At 36.3% G+C, this 15,387-nt stretch overlaps 3 protein-coding genes across 3 annotated transcripts; 2 read left to right on the forward strand and 1 right to left on the reverse strand.

Moving 5' to 3' along the window:
- Nucleotides 1-383: 383 nt before the first annotated feature.
- On the forward strand, nt 384-1,489 carry LOC134005986 (transmembrane and coiled-coil domains protein 1-like). Its single transcript, XM_062445036.1, has 3 exons — nt 384-883; nt 961-1,093; nt 1,181-1,489. The coding sequence occupies exons 1-3, from the start codon at nt 384-386 to the stop codon at nt 1,487-1,489; spliced, it is 942 nt and encodes a 313-aa protein (XP_062301020.1).
- Nucleotides 1,490-1,777: 288 nt separating this feature from the next.
- LOC133978062 (protein B4) lies at nt 1,778-3,304 on the reverse strand. Its single transcript, XM_062416403.1, has 5 exons — nt 3,181-3,304; nt 2,826-3,082; nt 2,612-2,738; nt 2,475-2,521; nt 1,778-2,032 (listed from the first exon to the last, which is right to left on the reverse strand). The coding sequence occupies exons 1-5, from the start codon at nt 3,293-3,295 to the stop codon at nt 1,778-1,780; spliced, it is 801 nt and encodes a 266-aa protein (XP_062272387.1). The 5' UTR covers nt 3,296-3,304.
- A 1,814-nt stretch (nt 3,305-5,118) lies between these two features.
- On the forward strand, nt 5,119-12,788 carry LOC134005996 (mucin-2-like). The gene is made up of 15 exons (XM_062445046.1): nt 5,119-5,184; nt 5,269-5,295; nt 5,541-5,837; nt 6,898-7,188; nt 7,301-7,384; nt 7,695-7,748; nt 7,849-7,923; nt 8,015-8,110; nt 8,608-8,718; nt 10,284-10,302; nt 10,685-10,704; nt 11,883-11,926; nt 12,049-12,115; nt 12,563-12,603; nt 12,702-12,788. The coding sequence occupies exons 1-15, from the start codon at nt 5,151-5,153 to the stop codon at nt 12,786-12,788; spliced, it is 1,347 nt and encodes a 448-aa protein (XP_062301030.1). The 5' UTR covers nt 5,119-5,150.
- Nucleotides 12,789-15,387: the final 2,599 nt, after the last annotated feature.

Consider the following 15,387-nt stretch of genomic DNA (forward strand, 5'->3'; position numbering starts at 1 on the left):
AACTGTAACACATAAAAGCCCATGGTCATTTATGCCTGTTCCTTGCACAGTAACTTATGTAAAGTAATAAATGCAGTCCATTTACCAGAAGCATTTCCTCCCTAAAACAAAGATGCTTTTTTGCATCAGAATATTGAAATATTGGGTCTAAGCTCTGTGCTTTCCCTGTACTTTCAGCTTTATTTGAAGGTTTCGTTTGTGATAGTTTAAGGACAAAATGGCCTCACTGATGTCCTTCTCAATACAACCAACTAATTTATATATTATCATAGAGTGATATGCAGAGGTAAAGATATTAACCTCATATCAGAGTAGATGTGATTTTCTAACCTTCAACCATGTTTATATAATCATGGAACACGGTAAAGTGACCAATACTGCAGATGGCACAGTGGTCCAGCCTGAGTAGCCTACTAACTCCTCTCTTACAGGTGACGGGTGGCCGCTCCAGCTTCTCTGAATTCACTCTTTCTGCAGCTGTAGCTGTTGCGTCCACACTGAGAGAAATGGCCGTCACCATTCACAACAAGTTTGGCAGCGCTGATAACATTGCAACCTTTAAAGAGATTCTGGATGAAACCCAAGGAAACGAAGGCGTTGGCCTCGGGGGAATGAGGACCCATGGGACAGGACAGTTGCAGTCCAGCCCAAAGTTTGGCAGTGATGATGACTGTTCCAACAGCACTACCGGGTCCCCTGGTGGCCTCCCTTGCTGCAGGGGCCCCCTTGATCATGGCCAGGCCTCAGGTGTTGCTTTACTCAATGAAATCCAAGAACTCAAGGATAACCAAGGTCATCTCGAAGACTGCTTTGAAAACTTAAAAGCCTACTACCAGCAAAATTATACTGTGATCACAGAGGCCCTGCTGGAGCAACGATACAGGTAGCGTAGGCTTATCACTGTATAGTACTCTGCAGAATATATCCTGTTAGTGATGTACTGCTGTCACTGTTGTGCAGGTGTGATCTTTTAGAAGAACAGCTCAGTGACTTGACGGAGCTGCACTACAGTGAAATTGTTAACTTGAAAGAGGAGCTAAGCAGCATGGAGGAGGTTACTTATCAGTTCTATGATGGAGCTACAGACATTCATGTAAGTTTCACTAGTCATGGCATTTTTTTTTTTTCAAAATGTGTCAAAGCAAGGAGCCTTTGTGACAATGTTGTCTTTGACCTGTAGGAGGTGCTGCAGGCTTGCCAGACTCGTCTCTTCAAGTTGGAGCAGCAGCAGGTGGTGCAGCTTGAGAGGTTGGAGAACGCCACAGTGCACACTCTCCTTGGAAAACTTATCAATGTGCTGCTAACCATCATGGCGGTCCTTTTGCTGATTGTATCCACTGTGGCTAACTGTATTGTCCCCTTGATGAAAACATACAGCCGTATGTTTTGTATGCTGCTTTTTGTAGTCCTCTTCTCCTTCCTCTGGAGGCACCGGGATTCCACGTCCGAGTATCTGCATCATTTATTTTGTGTTACACATCCTGATTAGAAAAGCTATTGATTAAATTGAGTTAACTCCGGCATCACTGGAATCGTTATGAATCTAGTTGAAGTGTTTAGTATAGGACACCCTCAATCCTTAGACCTGCTCAGCTCCAGTTGGTGGGTTTGTACATGCTAGATTTGAAGTCAAACCTCATGTACTAACATTGCATAAAGGCAGAATTAAGGTATAACACATTACATGTCAAGATGTTTATACAAACCAAACACAGGAGTTCCAAAAAAGGTAATTTTATTTCCAAACAAGTGTAAAATTAATTTAAGAACTATAAGTTTACTCTGCAGTCTTCTTCCCACGTTTCCCAGTTGCTTTGGAAACAGGGGCTTCACCGGCCGCTTTAGCACTCTTGCCCTGCGATGCCTTCCCGGCTTTTGCCTCCTTGGTGGTTTTCCCTTTGGTTTTGGCTGACTCAGAGGCTCCCTTGCCATCCTCAGTCGCAGCTTTTTTAGCTTTTGGCTTCTTTGCTGGGGCAACCTTTGAAGTCGCTGCCTTCTCATCTCTCTTTGAGTTTTTGGGAGACTTGGAGTCCTAAAAACAAAAGAAAAGCCAGTGTGAGAAAGGGCCGTAGCCAGAATTTTATAAACAGATTAGTCTTAGCAGCCCCAGATAATTGTGAAGAACCTTGAAAGTTATGCAAAGCTTTACATTGTTTGGATTTTTCTATGGTTGATTAATTCATCTAGTTATATTTCTATTCTACTGAACAGGGCACTACTGTAAAGACCATGTATGCCCAGTCACACAATGTTAAGAGGGTTAAATAAGGAAAAAACAGCTATTCATTTATTAAAGCAGTTGCATGTGGCAGAGTTTTATTCATGATAGTCTGAAAATCAAGAATAACCAGGAATAAATTCAGATGGGGAAAAAAAAAATTAAAGTTGAATCAGTGTATTTATCTTGCTGCCAAAGTTGCAAGATTGTCTAATTTAATGACACTGCATCAGTCTCAGCACAAACACTGTCTCACCTCTGATGACATGGGTTCATTTTCAGCTTCTTTCTTCTTTGTAGCACCTTTAAGAAGTCACAATGTTAATACATCACTTAAACTGGCCTTTTATATCTAGAGATCGAGATATATCAAAGTTCATATAATCGTTTTACCTTTACCTGTCTTTTTGGTCTTCTTGGCTCCGTCCTTTGCTGCATCTTTTTCTGCTTTTGTGACTTTTTGTACATTAGGATTCACGTTCTCAGTTTTTGGCTTTGTCTGCTTGACTTCTGGTGCAAGCTTAAAACAGATTTAAAAAAAAATAAAAAATTACGATTAATGAAGTTATTTGGCTTGTGTGATGAGACTGCAGACTTGTCATCTTACCCTGAATCTTCCCACTGCGCCTGTGGTCACACTGGAGTTGGCTGGCCTCACCAGAGTGCCAGTCTCGATTCCTTTCTTTAGGGCTCTGCGGGCCAAGTGCTTCAACTTCAGCACATCCACCGAGGGGTATTTCTGTTTAATGTAGTTCTGTATCGCCTGGGATGAGACGCCCTTTCTCGAGTCCAACTCTTTAAGCGCTTCTTTCACCATAATAGCTGTGGAGGGATGAGCTGCAATTTTGCGCAGCGTCGCAGAATCTAAAAATAAACGTGTATTAAAGCTTTTGTGGGGAAAAGAAAGTTTAAATAATGAGCTCAATCACATCGATCCCTATTTAAATCATGTGAACACAAACCTGATTTTTTCTCAACTTTCTTCTCGACCGGGGCATCGTCGGAGGACGGCTCCGGCAGATCAACAGAGTCCGCCGCTGGCTTTTTCGGAGGCATCGCTGAGGACCCAATATACATATAAAAACCAGACCAAATGAAGGCTATCTTATGCCTAAACGTAGTGACACTAAACTATCGCTACATGGCAAGTGTTTCCGTCTTTATGCAGTTGCTTCCGGTAAAATGCGACCAGGTGAATCTCATCAGATCAGGTGTAATTCATTAGTCTTAAATTAAAGTCATGAGGGAACGCAGCGAGTGCCTTCGTCCCACTTTCTGCAAGGCACTGTTGGATATTGACTTTGAATCTGGGCTGATTCCTCCCTAAAGGCCACTAGAGATTTGCAATATTTGAGAAAAATGTTTATCTTGTTAGGAAAAAATAATTTGATCTAATTGTGAGCTAACTCTTAATTCAACAGTGCAATAAAACATTACAGTGGTGCGTTAAAAATAACGAGGTATACAGTGAACAAACCACGTAGTCAGAGGGTTTGCTGTTTTTATCAGATGGCAAAACCAGATGCGTGTGTCGTCTCTATTTGCAGCCTACATTCGCATTGGTGTTCTTGTGCGGTTAGCCCTATACAGTATGAATTGCGTCAAAATGGGCTACATACACGTACAGCCTTGCATGAACTGAAACTATGATATGATAGCAGGCTCTGTGTATAGGCTGACAAGGAAGGACTGGACCTACCCTGTATTTTAATCTCATAAATAGTTTGTAGGATGCTTCAAGAAATAGCTCACAGAATGATTTAAATTATAAATAATAGACATAATAAAAGAGACACATTTGTATTTAATCAAAGGCTCACCATGAAAACATTTTGTTTTACTGGAGATAATAAATAGCTTACAGGCAGGTGGATAGGTTATCCTATATATTATCAATCCGTATTGTATTGGCAAAAAAGCTGCTCCAGGACAAGGACCTTCTTCACTGGTTAGCTTACACTGTGCTGCATCAAATCTAAACAGTCTATAACATGCACTGAGGCTTTATGGTTTGGCTAGTAATTAACAGTAGCAGCTCTGTTGGTGGTACAAGTACAGCAAAAGTTCATTGCAATATCACTCTTGATATATGAAGTGAAAAGCAGATTTCTGGGTTGAATGGTTAGGAAAAAGGGAAGTAATTGCATGTTTAGAACAGACTGCGGACATGTTAAGTGTATGTTTACAGGTGTGAGCTGTTCATAACTCCTTAACCCCCCCCTTTAAATTCATTTAAGTGTTTTATAAGTATAATAGTTGATATTTTAATAATCAAAATGAACTGAATAACAATGTGTAATGTGAGAAGTGGGTGAACACTTCAAATGAATGATAATGGTGCTTTGTAACTGCTGGATGTATAAACATGCAACAGTTTGGTACCTTGTTCACCTAAAAAACTTAAAAGGTGTTAGGTCAGTGTCCTATTCACAATTTATTTCTGCTGGCTTCAAGTGGCCAGATTATTCTTTAGTGCTTGTTTGAGACAGACTGAAGTTGTTTGGCTCCAATTTTATCACAACGTTACTTCAAAAATGCTAAAAACAAGAATACTAAATGTCATGTCAGGGGTTTGGATTTATGTAATGTATTACCTGTATCATCAGTCCTGCCCAATTTAGCAAAACACAAGGGAAACAAACATCAACAACATTATTAAAATGAGACAGGTAGCAGAAGCAGAACAAGAACAAGCAGAAGCAGTGAAACAACACTGTAGATTGGATTTATATATACAGCGCCACACACGCTGAAGGCTGTATAAATGACAAATGAGAGTTTTTCTGTGGTCTGCCTGCAATTCACTTCTTATGCTTTCTGTGGTTTTCCTGAGTGCACGAAGTGACACTCCTGTATGTCAAAGTCCATGTAGTCAGACACACAGATGTAGTCTCTAAAGAGTTGCTGGACATTTACATTATTGTGTTTCATCATGGCTGGACACCTGCTGCTAGTCATCCTCATGTGTAAGTTAAACCTCTTTAATCTCAAGGTATTGATTAGTTATTATTACGTCTGTTTCCCTTGTTAACACAATGTTTCTCTAACAGATTCCTTTCATGAACTCAAAGCACAAGGTCAGTCTTAAGTTTAATATTCGTTAATAGTCAGCTGTACTGTCATCACAGTGTGGACAGGTTATTATAATCTGCAGTCTGTGAACTATTATCTTTTATGTGCAGCTGTCCTGTTTTCACTGTGTAGAAAGTTTATAATAGTACCTTATTATTATGAGTGTATTTACTCATTTTACAGAGTATATTTGCTTAATTCAACAATTTTGTAGTTAATATAACATACATGTTTACCTTTATATTTTCAGTCCTTCTTCCACCTAAACTGACAGTGAATCCAGCAGTGATCACAGAGACAGACTCAGTCACACTGAACTGTCAGACTCCACCATCAGTGTCTGTGACTCAGTGTTATTTCTACACTTTAAATGGAGGAACTACCAGAGTCCTCTCTTGTCTGCAGACACTGACAGGGACTGAACTGCTGAAGATGGCACATCAGAGATTACCTGCTACGGTTGGATTGCAATGTTATTACAAAGCAATTCTTGGGGAAACAAATGCTCCATCTAAATTCAGTGACACAACCTTCGTTACCATTCAAAGTGAGTACCTACTGCCATGCTCTTTAATTGATACAGTATCAGCACAAACACTGCAGCATTCAACATTGCAGTCAAGTGGCGTTAGTTTAAAAAAAACAACATGTTTTTTTTATGTTTACAGGGATTTCCTATTAAATATATGTAATGAAAGTATTTATTAATTACAAATGTCATAGTTTATGTCGTACACTAACATTGTCTTCAGGTCCAGGAGATTTAATCACTACTGAACCTCATGGCTTTATCAGCTGCTATCATGCAGGCCTTACCTGAATCCCAGTGAGCTCGACACATTTTGAGTGTGCTCCACTTGTCTCTGGCAGTGTTGGTACCGGTGTCCTCTTCTCGTTCCACCAACTATAAACTGAGCTTGGTGTTAATTTCAGTTTATTTATTTAAACAAATATGACCATCCTTCCTAGAAAAACAACAAAATCCGTCTTTTAATCAAGTGCACAACAACATATGTTTACATTCAACTGACAAAGCATCTAAGGGCCATAATAATTATAACAGAAGCAGAGGAAGAAATATGGTATTGTTATTATCAAATGACAAAATCTGTATAGGGAGAAGGAGGTAAGGGTGGATGGATGGATGGTCAACAAAACATCAGACTTTATCAACTCCATCCCATCCCACCTGATTGTTATTGAAACTGTGATTATAAAGGTATCCTAATTTTAATTAAGTAGAAACTTTACACCAAACCATGTCTCCCGAAACGGATGTTTGCTTAAACATCGAAGGTGTCAGATCAGAAAACAGTTTGATTTCATTCATGAGTACGAACGTATGTTATTATTTCATTTGAAGGACTTGTTGAAAAAAACAGATGAATACAGACACTAAACCAAAGTACCTAAGAGTTGAGCATTATCATTTATTGTACATCATGATCTCAGCTAAAAGTTACTCTTTGCTATTCTCTGCAGCACATCATTGTCAATCGTCCATCTTCTTTGACAAACATTTAAAACATAAATGACAATCTGTGACTGTGACACTTGAAAAATGAAGTTATATATTTAAACTGAGATGTTTGCTTTCAAATTTTCAGTCCTTCTTCCACCTAAACTGACAGTGAATCCACCAGTGATCACAGAGACAGACTCAGTCACACTGAACTGTCAGACTCCACCATCAGTGTCTGTGACTCAGTGTTATTTCTACACTGAAGGAACTATCAGAGTCCTCTCTTGTCTGCAGACACTGACAGGGACTGAACTGCTGCAGATGGCTCATCAGAGATCACCTGCTGAGATTAAAATAAAATGTTATTACACTGTAAAACGTGGAGAGACAAATTCTCCATCTCCACACAGTGACACAACCTCCATCATGATACAAAGTGAGTGAATATTATTACCATCACCTGATATTATTATATCTGATAAAGTGATAAAGTATCAGCAAGATAACAAAGGTGTGATGTAAAGTTTCAGTTGTGATTTTTTTTGTAGTTGCTGCAGAAAACAATGAGAGAAAAACTGATTTAACAACTTCCATTTCTACTACAACGTCACCTGTGGGTGGAGGTGATGAAGGTATTCTCTTTGTTTCATAAAATGTTTTTTGATCACTGAGTACTTGTTGCTATGGATCTAATTACACTTTGTATTATATATCACACACATTGAACTCAGAGAGAACATTTTAGCAAATTAAATGCTAAATGTACAGATAATTGAAATAGCATAAGTATGGATTCATTTGACAGGCGCAAATCTATTTTCCTTTTCAAAATCACCAGGAGAATGCTTTAAATCTGAAATGCAATCAAGAACATGATCATGACTCACCTTTATATGTATTATTTTTAAATATTCTTAAAGTCTTTGTATCATTATTCATCAGGTCAGACTGCTAACAGAGCTACCACGCCTGTAACTCCTGTAAAACCAGCATCAGGTAATGAAATCACATTCATATTTCTTAGTGGATGAGTTAAACTCCAAATGTATATATTTCTTATTTAAAATACTGTAATTAAATTATTTGTATTCATCAGGTCAGACTGCTTTTAGACCAGATACTACTGTTGGATTGATCTCTACTTCCTTATCATCAGTGAAAACAACATCAGGTGAAATCAATTTACTTAGACTTTTTACATTTTTTCTGAAAATGTTGAAATATGTGTCATTTTTAATATCACTGTGTTTTGTGTCTTCAAGAAACAGTTACTGCTGATATTAATCTAAGTGCAAAAGGTAGCATGACGACTGCTGTTGAAACTCCTCTGAATGTGACATCAGGAGACAATAATACAGGTGGGATTTTTATGATCTGTCCCAAAAATGCTGAGATGTACTGCTGTGAATGTTTCTGACTATTTATTCATACAACACATTAGACCCTTAACACAACTGTAATTCCATTGATTTCAGGTGAGCAAGAAGTAAGTGATTCCTTACACATATTGGATTTTATAAATATTTACATTTACATGTTGTTCAGTTTAGAACAGTATGTTTTCTTCCCAGGCAATTGGACAGATGTTGCAGCAAGTTAGTTTTATCTACACCAACATGCAACAAATACTTAACATTTTAATATAAGTTAAAAAATAGTTACCATTTCATCTACAGTGGACACTACTGTACCTTTCTGTTTCCTGCTGGATTTAAACATTACGGAGGCTATTGCTCTGCAGTATGACAGTGAATCAGCCTGTATCGCATAAATTAATTCTAATTAAGATATCCTTAATGATTTATATACTTTATTCACATTAAACTCATTTGTTGCCTCTGTTGTTCCAAAACAGAAACATGGACGTGGGAGTTGCTTGTTGTTGTTATTGGAGTAGCTGGTTTTGGAGTAACTGTAGGTGTCATCTCTCTGGGATTGGCACTTCTCTGTTCCCAAAGAAGAAATGGTGAGAACTATATCAAATGTGTTCAATGAAACCTGAATGTATTTTTAAAGCAGTTATAATTGACATTTCTAAAATATAATATCAAATGTGAGAGGCGATTAATATTCAGATAATTATCCCCTGACTCAGCAGATCCCCTTGGATTTACCATGCTATGTACTTATATATACTATATATACTTTGCTATATATACCGTCGTATATACTTTAAGATGAATAACCCGTAGTTTTACTGTTTTAGTTCACTGTCTCACTCTCAGAGGCAGCTGGTTTCACTGAAAACACTAAAAATACACTGGACACTACCTGCTCAGCACCAAATGACAGACAGATACTGTTGGAGGACAATTGAAAACTTCAATGTAGTTGAATTTTCATGAACACTGAGAATGGCTTCATTCCATGATTCCTGGTACAGCCCAGGACTTGAGTAGGGTAAATGTAGTTTTGTATGTAAAAATATGTACTACAATACAGAAATTACATAAAGGATTTCATGAACATATTTTTTCATCTGAAGGTCTGACTCCAGCTCTGTATGGTCGTAACAGAGCTGAAGAATTAGCCTGATATATCCAGCAAGCTAAGGCTGGCTAAGCGATAGCATAGTGAAAACATAATAAAAAGGAAAATTGATGCAAACTTGACAAGCTGGCTTCACATTCAGAACTATATGGGGAGATGTTTATTCACAGAGCATCCCACAGGTTATACCATCCATCGTTAATCATTTCCACAATGTCAAAACTAATCTGGTGCCCTCACAATGTTAACAGTGTCAGACAGCGTATGCGTCTTCCTGATATCCGTGTTTTTTTGTTGTTGTCCCTGGGCAAGATGGAGTGGCTCTGCTCTGGGCCCCTCCCATCTCTGATTGTGTCACACAGAGGCACATCAATCAAAAAGTAATACAACTGTTTATATTATTAGGTTATATTCATTTGGTCTAAATTAATACATTTTGAAAAACTTTTTTTCCCCCTCTGTAGGGGCAGCTCAGCCAAAGAAGGCAAATGGGCTGTTGCCCGGGCAACAAGAGCCTGTACCTGTGCATGTCCTTGCCAGATATGTCTAGTTGGTAGAGACCAAAAACAGAGTTCAAAGAGAGTGAATTAATTTCTTTTAGGTGTAAATATTTTTTGCTGAAATTTAGAATCCACTCCCATCTAGACTGATATTTACACTGTCGCCCATAAAGTTGGAATAAAATATTTTTTACCTATTTCCATGAAATGATTGTGACAATGTGATTTATTCTTGACAGATAAAGTGTATATCTTCTCAAAACTTTATTAATCAATCTCCAAACATATCACAATGAAAATTTAAATAGGAATAAACAGAGGATTGTGTCTGAAAACAAAATTATTCCAACTTTATGGGCGAGAGTGTATTTAGTTAATTAGTTAATTCTTGATTGGAATTCAGTAATCAGGAAATATTATTTCTATCAACCACAATTAATAGAAATTACAGCTACTTAAAAGGAAGTCAAAATGACAAGCGTTTACTGACCATTAAAACTTCCAGATCTTAATGATTGCCGATTTTTTTGTTTTTTAACAGACAATGTTTCATGCACCAGGTAAGAAATCTTTTTTCAATTCCTTTTCAGAAATGGTATTTTCTTTACCACTTTCACACAAACATTCAGTTTCATGTACTGTAGCTTCATAGTGCAGCTTGTCCTCTCATTCAGCCACTGAGCAGAACCACTAGAACAAAGCCTTGCTCAAAGGCACCAGGACATTAGTTGTTGAATCAGTAGAGAGTTCATTCACCTTCTCAAATCCCATCAAACCCTGGGCCTTAAAGTAGTGACCACATAATTCACAGAGGTATTTTGGGAAATAAATATATATTACTCTGTATATTCTGTTCATTGTACCACAACGTAGGGTTTTCTACTTTCTTGTATGATGAAGACACATTCTTAATAAAAACTTGCTTCTTTTATTTCTGTACAGGACACAAGGCAAAGTCACTGGTAATGTACACATTAAGTATTCAGTAACATTATTCATTTCTACAGAAAACATTTATATTTATTTAGCTTTGTTTTACCTTCTCTTGTAGATTATATTCTTCCCATGAGAAATATTAACCATGATGAGAGAAAGGTAATTTAAAAACAGTTGTCAGATGTAACATTTACATAATTACAAGGCTCCTCATGTTGAATGAATGTGTGTAAAACTGATCATGAGTTTCTCTCACTTCCTCTCTCTTCTCACTGAACAAGTTACCTGCAGGTAACGCTGAAGCCAACATTATGATGAGCTCTCAACCTGGTGATGACTGTCCTACTGGTGAGCTGCTTTTCTCTTTACACCAACCTGAATGTAGTATAATGATCTTTTACAGGATGGAGAACAAGTTGATGCTGTATATTACTTACAGTTAATACATTTCCCAATGTATGTTCTGTATTGGTTGTTTTAAAGATGTCTTTTTAAAAATAAACCAGACGGTGACTGTATACTACCATTAATAATCTAAAGTATCAAGGTCTTTATTATTATTGTATATCTTTTGTAGCAATTCTTCACTACTCACTGCTTTAATGATGATATATACAGCACCTACTAGTCATTTCTTTTTACTCCTTTAATTTAAAATGTCTGTTATTTCTGTTGAGGCTCTATTTCTGAGGTCAAGTGTTTCTATTATCTGTTTAGCAGTTGCAGATACTTAAAGAATTCAGTGTCTTTTAATTTATATTTGTCCTTTATTTTTTGAAATGAAAGTACTGATTTATAGTTTATGATATCTGATAATTTCCGAATTCCACAGTTTATCCAAGTCTCCCAGTGTAATTGGGAAATGTTGGATAGTTATTGATGGGTTGTTCCAAATTTGTATGTATTGCAGGAGTTCCTTTTTTGGCATAATATTTTTTTTCTCTTTTATTTCCAAGTGTATAGTGTACTTTTAATCAAAACAAATTAGCAGTTTAAATTTTTTTCTTGGAAAAAATAGCTAGAAATAAACTACTTGTTTTGTCACTGGTTGTGACTGATGGTTTTCAATATCAATCCACAGCTTCTCATTTATATTGTTAATTATACGATATAAAACATTTGTACATATCAAGTATTCTGAAACATTATTCATTGATACAGTAAGCATTTATATTTTTGACCTTTGTTTTTCCTTTTCTTGTAGATGAATATGTACCCATGAGAAATATTGACCATGTTGAGAGAAAGGTAATTTAAAAACAGTTGTCAGATGTAACATTTACATAATTACAAGGCTCCTCGTGTTGAATGAATGTGTGTAAAACTGATCATGAGTTTCTCTCACTTCCTCTCTCTTCTCACTGAACAAGTTACCTGCAGGTAACGCTGAAGCCAACATTATGATCAGCTCTCAACCTGGTGATGACTGTCCTACTGGTGAGCTGCTTTTCTCTTTACACCAACCTGAATGTAGTATAATGATCTTTTACAGGACGGAGAACAAGTTTCTGCTGTATATTACTTACAACCAATACAGAACATACATTTCCCAATGTATGTTCTGTATTGGTTGTTTTAAAGATGCCTTTTTTTAAAAATATACCAGAAGGTGATGTAGTACTGTAGACTACCATTATTTTACATATTTTTACTTTTCTTTTAATACAAGCAGATACAGTATTTAATCACTGAAGACTCATTAACAATGTATAGATTTAGGGGAGTGCAATGACTGTGAAATTCTTTACATAGATCAGATGGACTACAGGTTTTTTTTATTTACAGAGGACCAACACATCTCATCTCCTTTATTTGTTACAGATTGTGGAATAAAATGTATAACTTAATGGGAAACAATATTATGTGGTGCTCTTTTATTCACAGGTTCTGAAATACCAAGTTGGTCGGAGCTTGAAAATGAGGATGTAAGTCAGATATGAAACACAGTAATGAATATAATTACTGTATAGGTTTATGCTATATAGTTAAAGAGCCCTTACAGTTGGTTTCTTTTTCTCCCCAGGACACATACCATACGTACGCCACCATCTCTGGGGAGCAAGCTGCATTAGATGTGATGAATATGTTGTACAGCACTGTAAAGAAATAGAAAAAGAGAAAGCAGACAGCCAAAAGAACTGTTTTTAAAGAATTTGTAACAATGTTTTTTACACTGTATCTATGATCTAACAGGGAGGGAAATTGATGTAGGTAGCTTGTGGTAAGATATTAGCATGTCCTATAAGTCTTGGAGGCTTTGCCCATCACATGTGGATTGCTCCCACGTCTGCTGTTGCTTTTTATTAATGATGTAAAATGTCCTGTTAAAAAAAAACACCAAAAAAACACGAGATTCCTTTAATTTGATAGACTAATGCAGTGCCTGTGTTTTTGTGTGTGCTTTTTCTTTAAATGTGGGACCTTGCAGTCGGAATTGTTTGTTTATTCAAAGTCTAAGGACAGTCCAAAGTAGCCTGGGCTATTCGAAGTGTTTTCAGTTTCATCCATTTTTGTGAGTGTCTGATGTGTATTTCACATTTTAGCTGCCAAGTTTCCGCTGCCTTAAACTCTCTCTAACTCTGGTCCTGCGCTGTGCTCAGTGTGCTGTGTGAGAGGGGGCGTGGCCAGCGACTAGAGCGGCAACAGCAAATGTGTGCTTCTTTTACCGATATATTTATCTGTATCTTTTACATTTCTTATCCAAACAACATAAAACTTGGCACTGCACTTACTCGTGCCCATAGCAAGACACCTGTCACGTTTGAAATCAATCGGATGAACGGTACGAGAGATATGCAAATAACAGACGAACAGACAACCGGACAAACAGACAGATAGACTTTCCTGTCATTTATAGATAGATTATAGGTATTTTTTCATAGATGTTGATTTGTGACTCATGATTCTGTGACTCTAAAAAGACTCATATTGTCCTTTCAATATTCAAATAATATTTCATGAATGTTTTCAATTTTTGAATTGTCTGTCAAAGTTTCCTATTATCCAGTTTCGCAGTTGCAGATACTTAAAGGATTCGGTGTCTATTAATTTATATTTGTCCTTTATTTCTTGAAATGAAAGTAATTATAGTTTATAAAATCTGTTCATTTCTGAATTCCACAGTTTATCCATGTCTCCCAGTATAATTGTCAAATTTTGAATAGTTATTGATGGGTTGTTCCAAATTTGTATGTGTTGCAGGAGTTCTGTTTTTTGGCATAATAAAAAAAATATATATATATATATATATATATATATATATATATATATATATAATTTAGTGTAAGCTACTTTTAGTCAAAAAATGAACTGCTTTAATTTTTCTTGGAATAAATAGCTAGAAGTAAATGGTTTACAATGTCACTCCACAGTTTCTCATTTATTTTGTTAATTATACAATAATATAACACATTTGAGCAGCATTATGATAAAGCTCCATGTCATATAAGTTTAGACCACCCTCATTTTGTGGATATTGCAATAATTTTCTCTTTAATCAGGGAGCTTTTCTAGACCAAAGAAGTGAGTTTACCTCTTTAAAAATGATTTTGGTGGAGTAATAGAAACGATTTCAAATATTATTTATACAGCTATAGCTTATTTTCACTAATAAAGAAACTTAAGTATTCAATATTCGTTGTTTGTATTTTAAATTTAGATTTTCCAAATGAATTTTACTTTTGTCTATAGGCGTTAATTCTGTTTTACTTTAATTCATTTTATAACCTGATGATTTTGAAAATTCTGTCATAAATTTAACAACAAATGAGATGGAGATATTTGCATTGCTCAGATAAAGTAATAAACCATTGCAAATAAACAATGTTTGTATTCTTTCTTCCTCATTTTAATGCCAGTTATTTCTTGTGTCTGTCTGACTTTTTGAGCTAATGGTTCAATTGCTAATGCGAACAGGAATTGTGATAGAGGGCGCCTTTGGGCTGTGCCTCTGTTCAGGGTGAAGGGCTCAGAAAGGATTTCACTGGTATACTTGTGCCTTTGGTGATTTATAGATTGTCTTTATCGTATTAGTAAAATTAACTTGGAAATCATAAACTTCTAATACTTTAAACAGATAGGACCATTCACGCCAGTCAAAGGCTTTTAGTGCATTGACTGCCATTAGTGTTAAATCATTAAATCTTTCTTATATCTTTCTTCTACTGCATACAAGATAAACATGTTCTAGTATTGGTTTTCCATCTCTGTTTTGTATAAATCCAGTTTGATTGTGATGAATACTATTTGGTAAGATTTGTGCTAATCTGTAATTTATGACTTTAGTAATGTTTTTTTGTCACAGTTGATTAAACTAATAGGTCTAAAATGAGAAGGCCAGTCACAGTCTCTTTCTGGCTTTAGTAAAACAGAAATAATTGCTAAGTACATTGTTGAATAAACCTCTATTAGTTATTATATTATTACCATCTATTCCTGGTGCTTTTTGTTTCTGTGTGTGTGTGTGTGTGTGTGTGTGTGTGTGTGTGTGTGTGTGCGTGTGTGCGTGTGTGTGTGTGTGTGTGTGTGTGTGTGTGTGTGTGTGTGTGTGTGTGTGTGTGTGTGTGTGTGTGTTGGAATGTCTGTTTTATCTGCATAAGTAATTGTGGGGTATATATAAAGTGTGTGTATATAATTGGGTGGGTGAGGATAATATAATAACTTTAATGACAACTGAATTTGATTGTATGGTATGGAAGTTAGAGGTCAAG

The sequence above is a fragment of the Scomber scombrus genome, chromosome 3 (genome assembly GCF_963691925.1).
Source record: "Scomber scombrus chromosome 3, fScoSco1.1, whole genome shotgun sequence".
Taxonomy (NCBI): domain Eukaryota; kingdom Metazoa; phylum Chordata; class Actinopteri; order Scombriformes; family Scombridae; genus Scomber; species Scomber scombrus.

What these genes read in the sequence shown, in the direction of transcription:
- LOC134005986 (XM_062445036.1), top strand. Translation starts at nt 384, where the DNA reads ATGGCACAGTGGTCCAGCCTGAGTAGCCTACTAACTCCTCTCTTACAG. An exon ending in CTGCTGGAGCAACGATACAG is followed by an intron (nt 884 to 960) that starts GTAGCGTAGGCT and finishes ACTGTTGTGCAG; the next exon opens with GTGTGATCTTTTAGAAGAAC. An exon ending in ATGGAGCTACAGACATTCAT is followed by an intron (nt 1,094 to 1,180) that starts GTAAGTTTCACT and finishes TTTGACCTGTAG; the next exon opens with GAGGTGCTGCAGGCTTGCCA.
- LOC133978062 (XM_062416403.1), bottom strand. Translation starts at nt 3,295, where the DNA reads ATGTATATTGGGTCCTCAGCGATGCCTCCGAAAAAGCCAGCGGCGGAC. An exon ending in GAAAGTTGAGAAAAAATCAG is followed by an intron (nt 3,083 to 3,180) that starts GTTTGTGTTCAC and finishes GTTTATTTTTAG; the next exon opens with ATTCTGCGACGCTGCGCAAA. An exon ending in GACCAAAAAGACAGGTAAAG is followed by an intron (nt 2,522 to 2,611) that starts GTAAAACGATTA and finishes GACTTCTTAAAG; the next exon opens with GTGCTACAAAGAAGAAAGAA.
- LOC134005996 (XM_062445046.1), top strand. Translation starts at nt 5,151, where the DNA reads ATGGCTGGACACCTGCTGCTAGTCATCCTCATGT. An exon ending in AACCTTCGTTACCATTCAAA is followed by an intron (nt 5,838 to 6,897) that starts GTGAGTACCTAC and finishes TCAAATTTTCAG; the next exon opens with TCCTTCTTCCACCTAAACTG. An exon ending in ATCAGGAGACAATAATACAG is followed by an intron (nt 8,111 to 8,607) that starts GTGGGATTTTTA and finishes GTTCCAAAACAG; the next exon opens with AAACATGGACGTGGGAGTTG.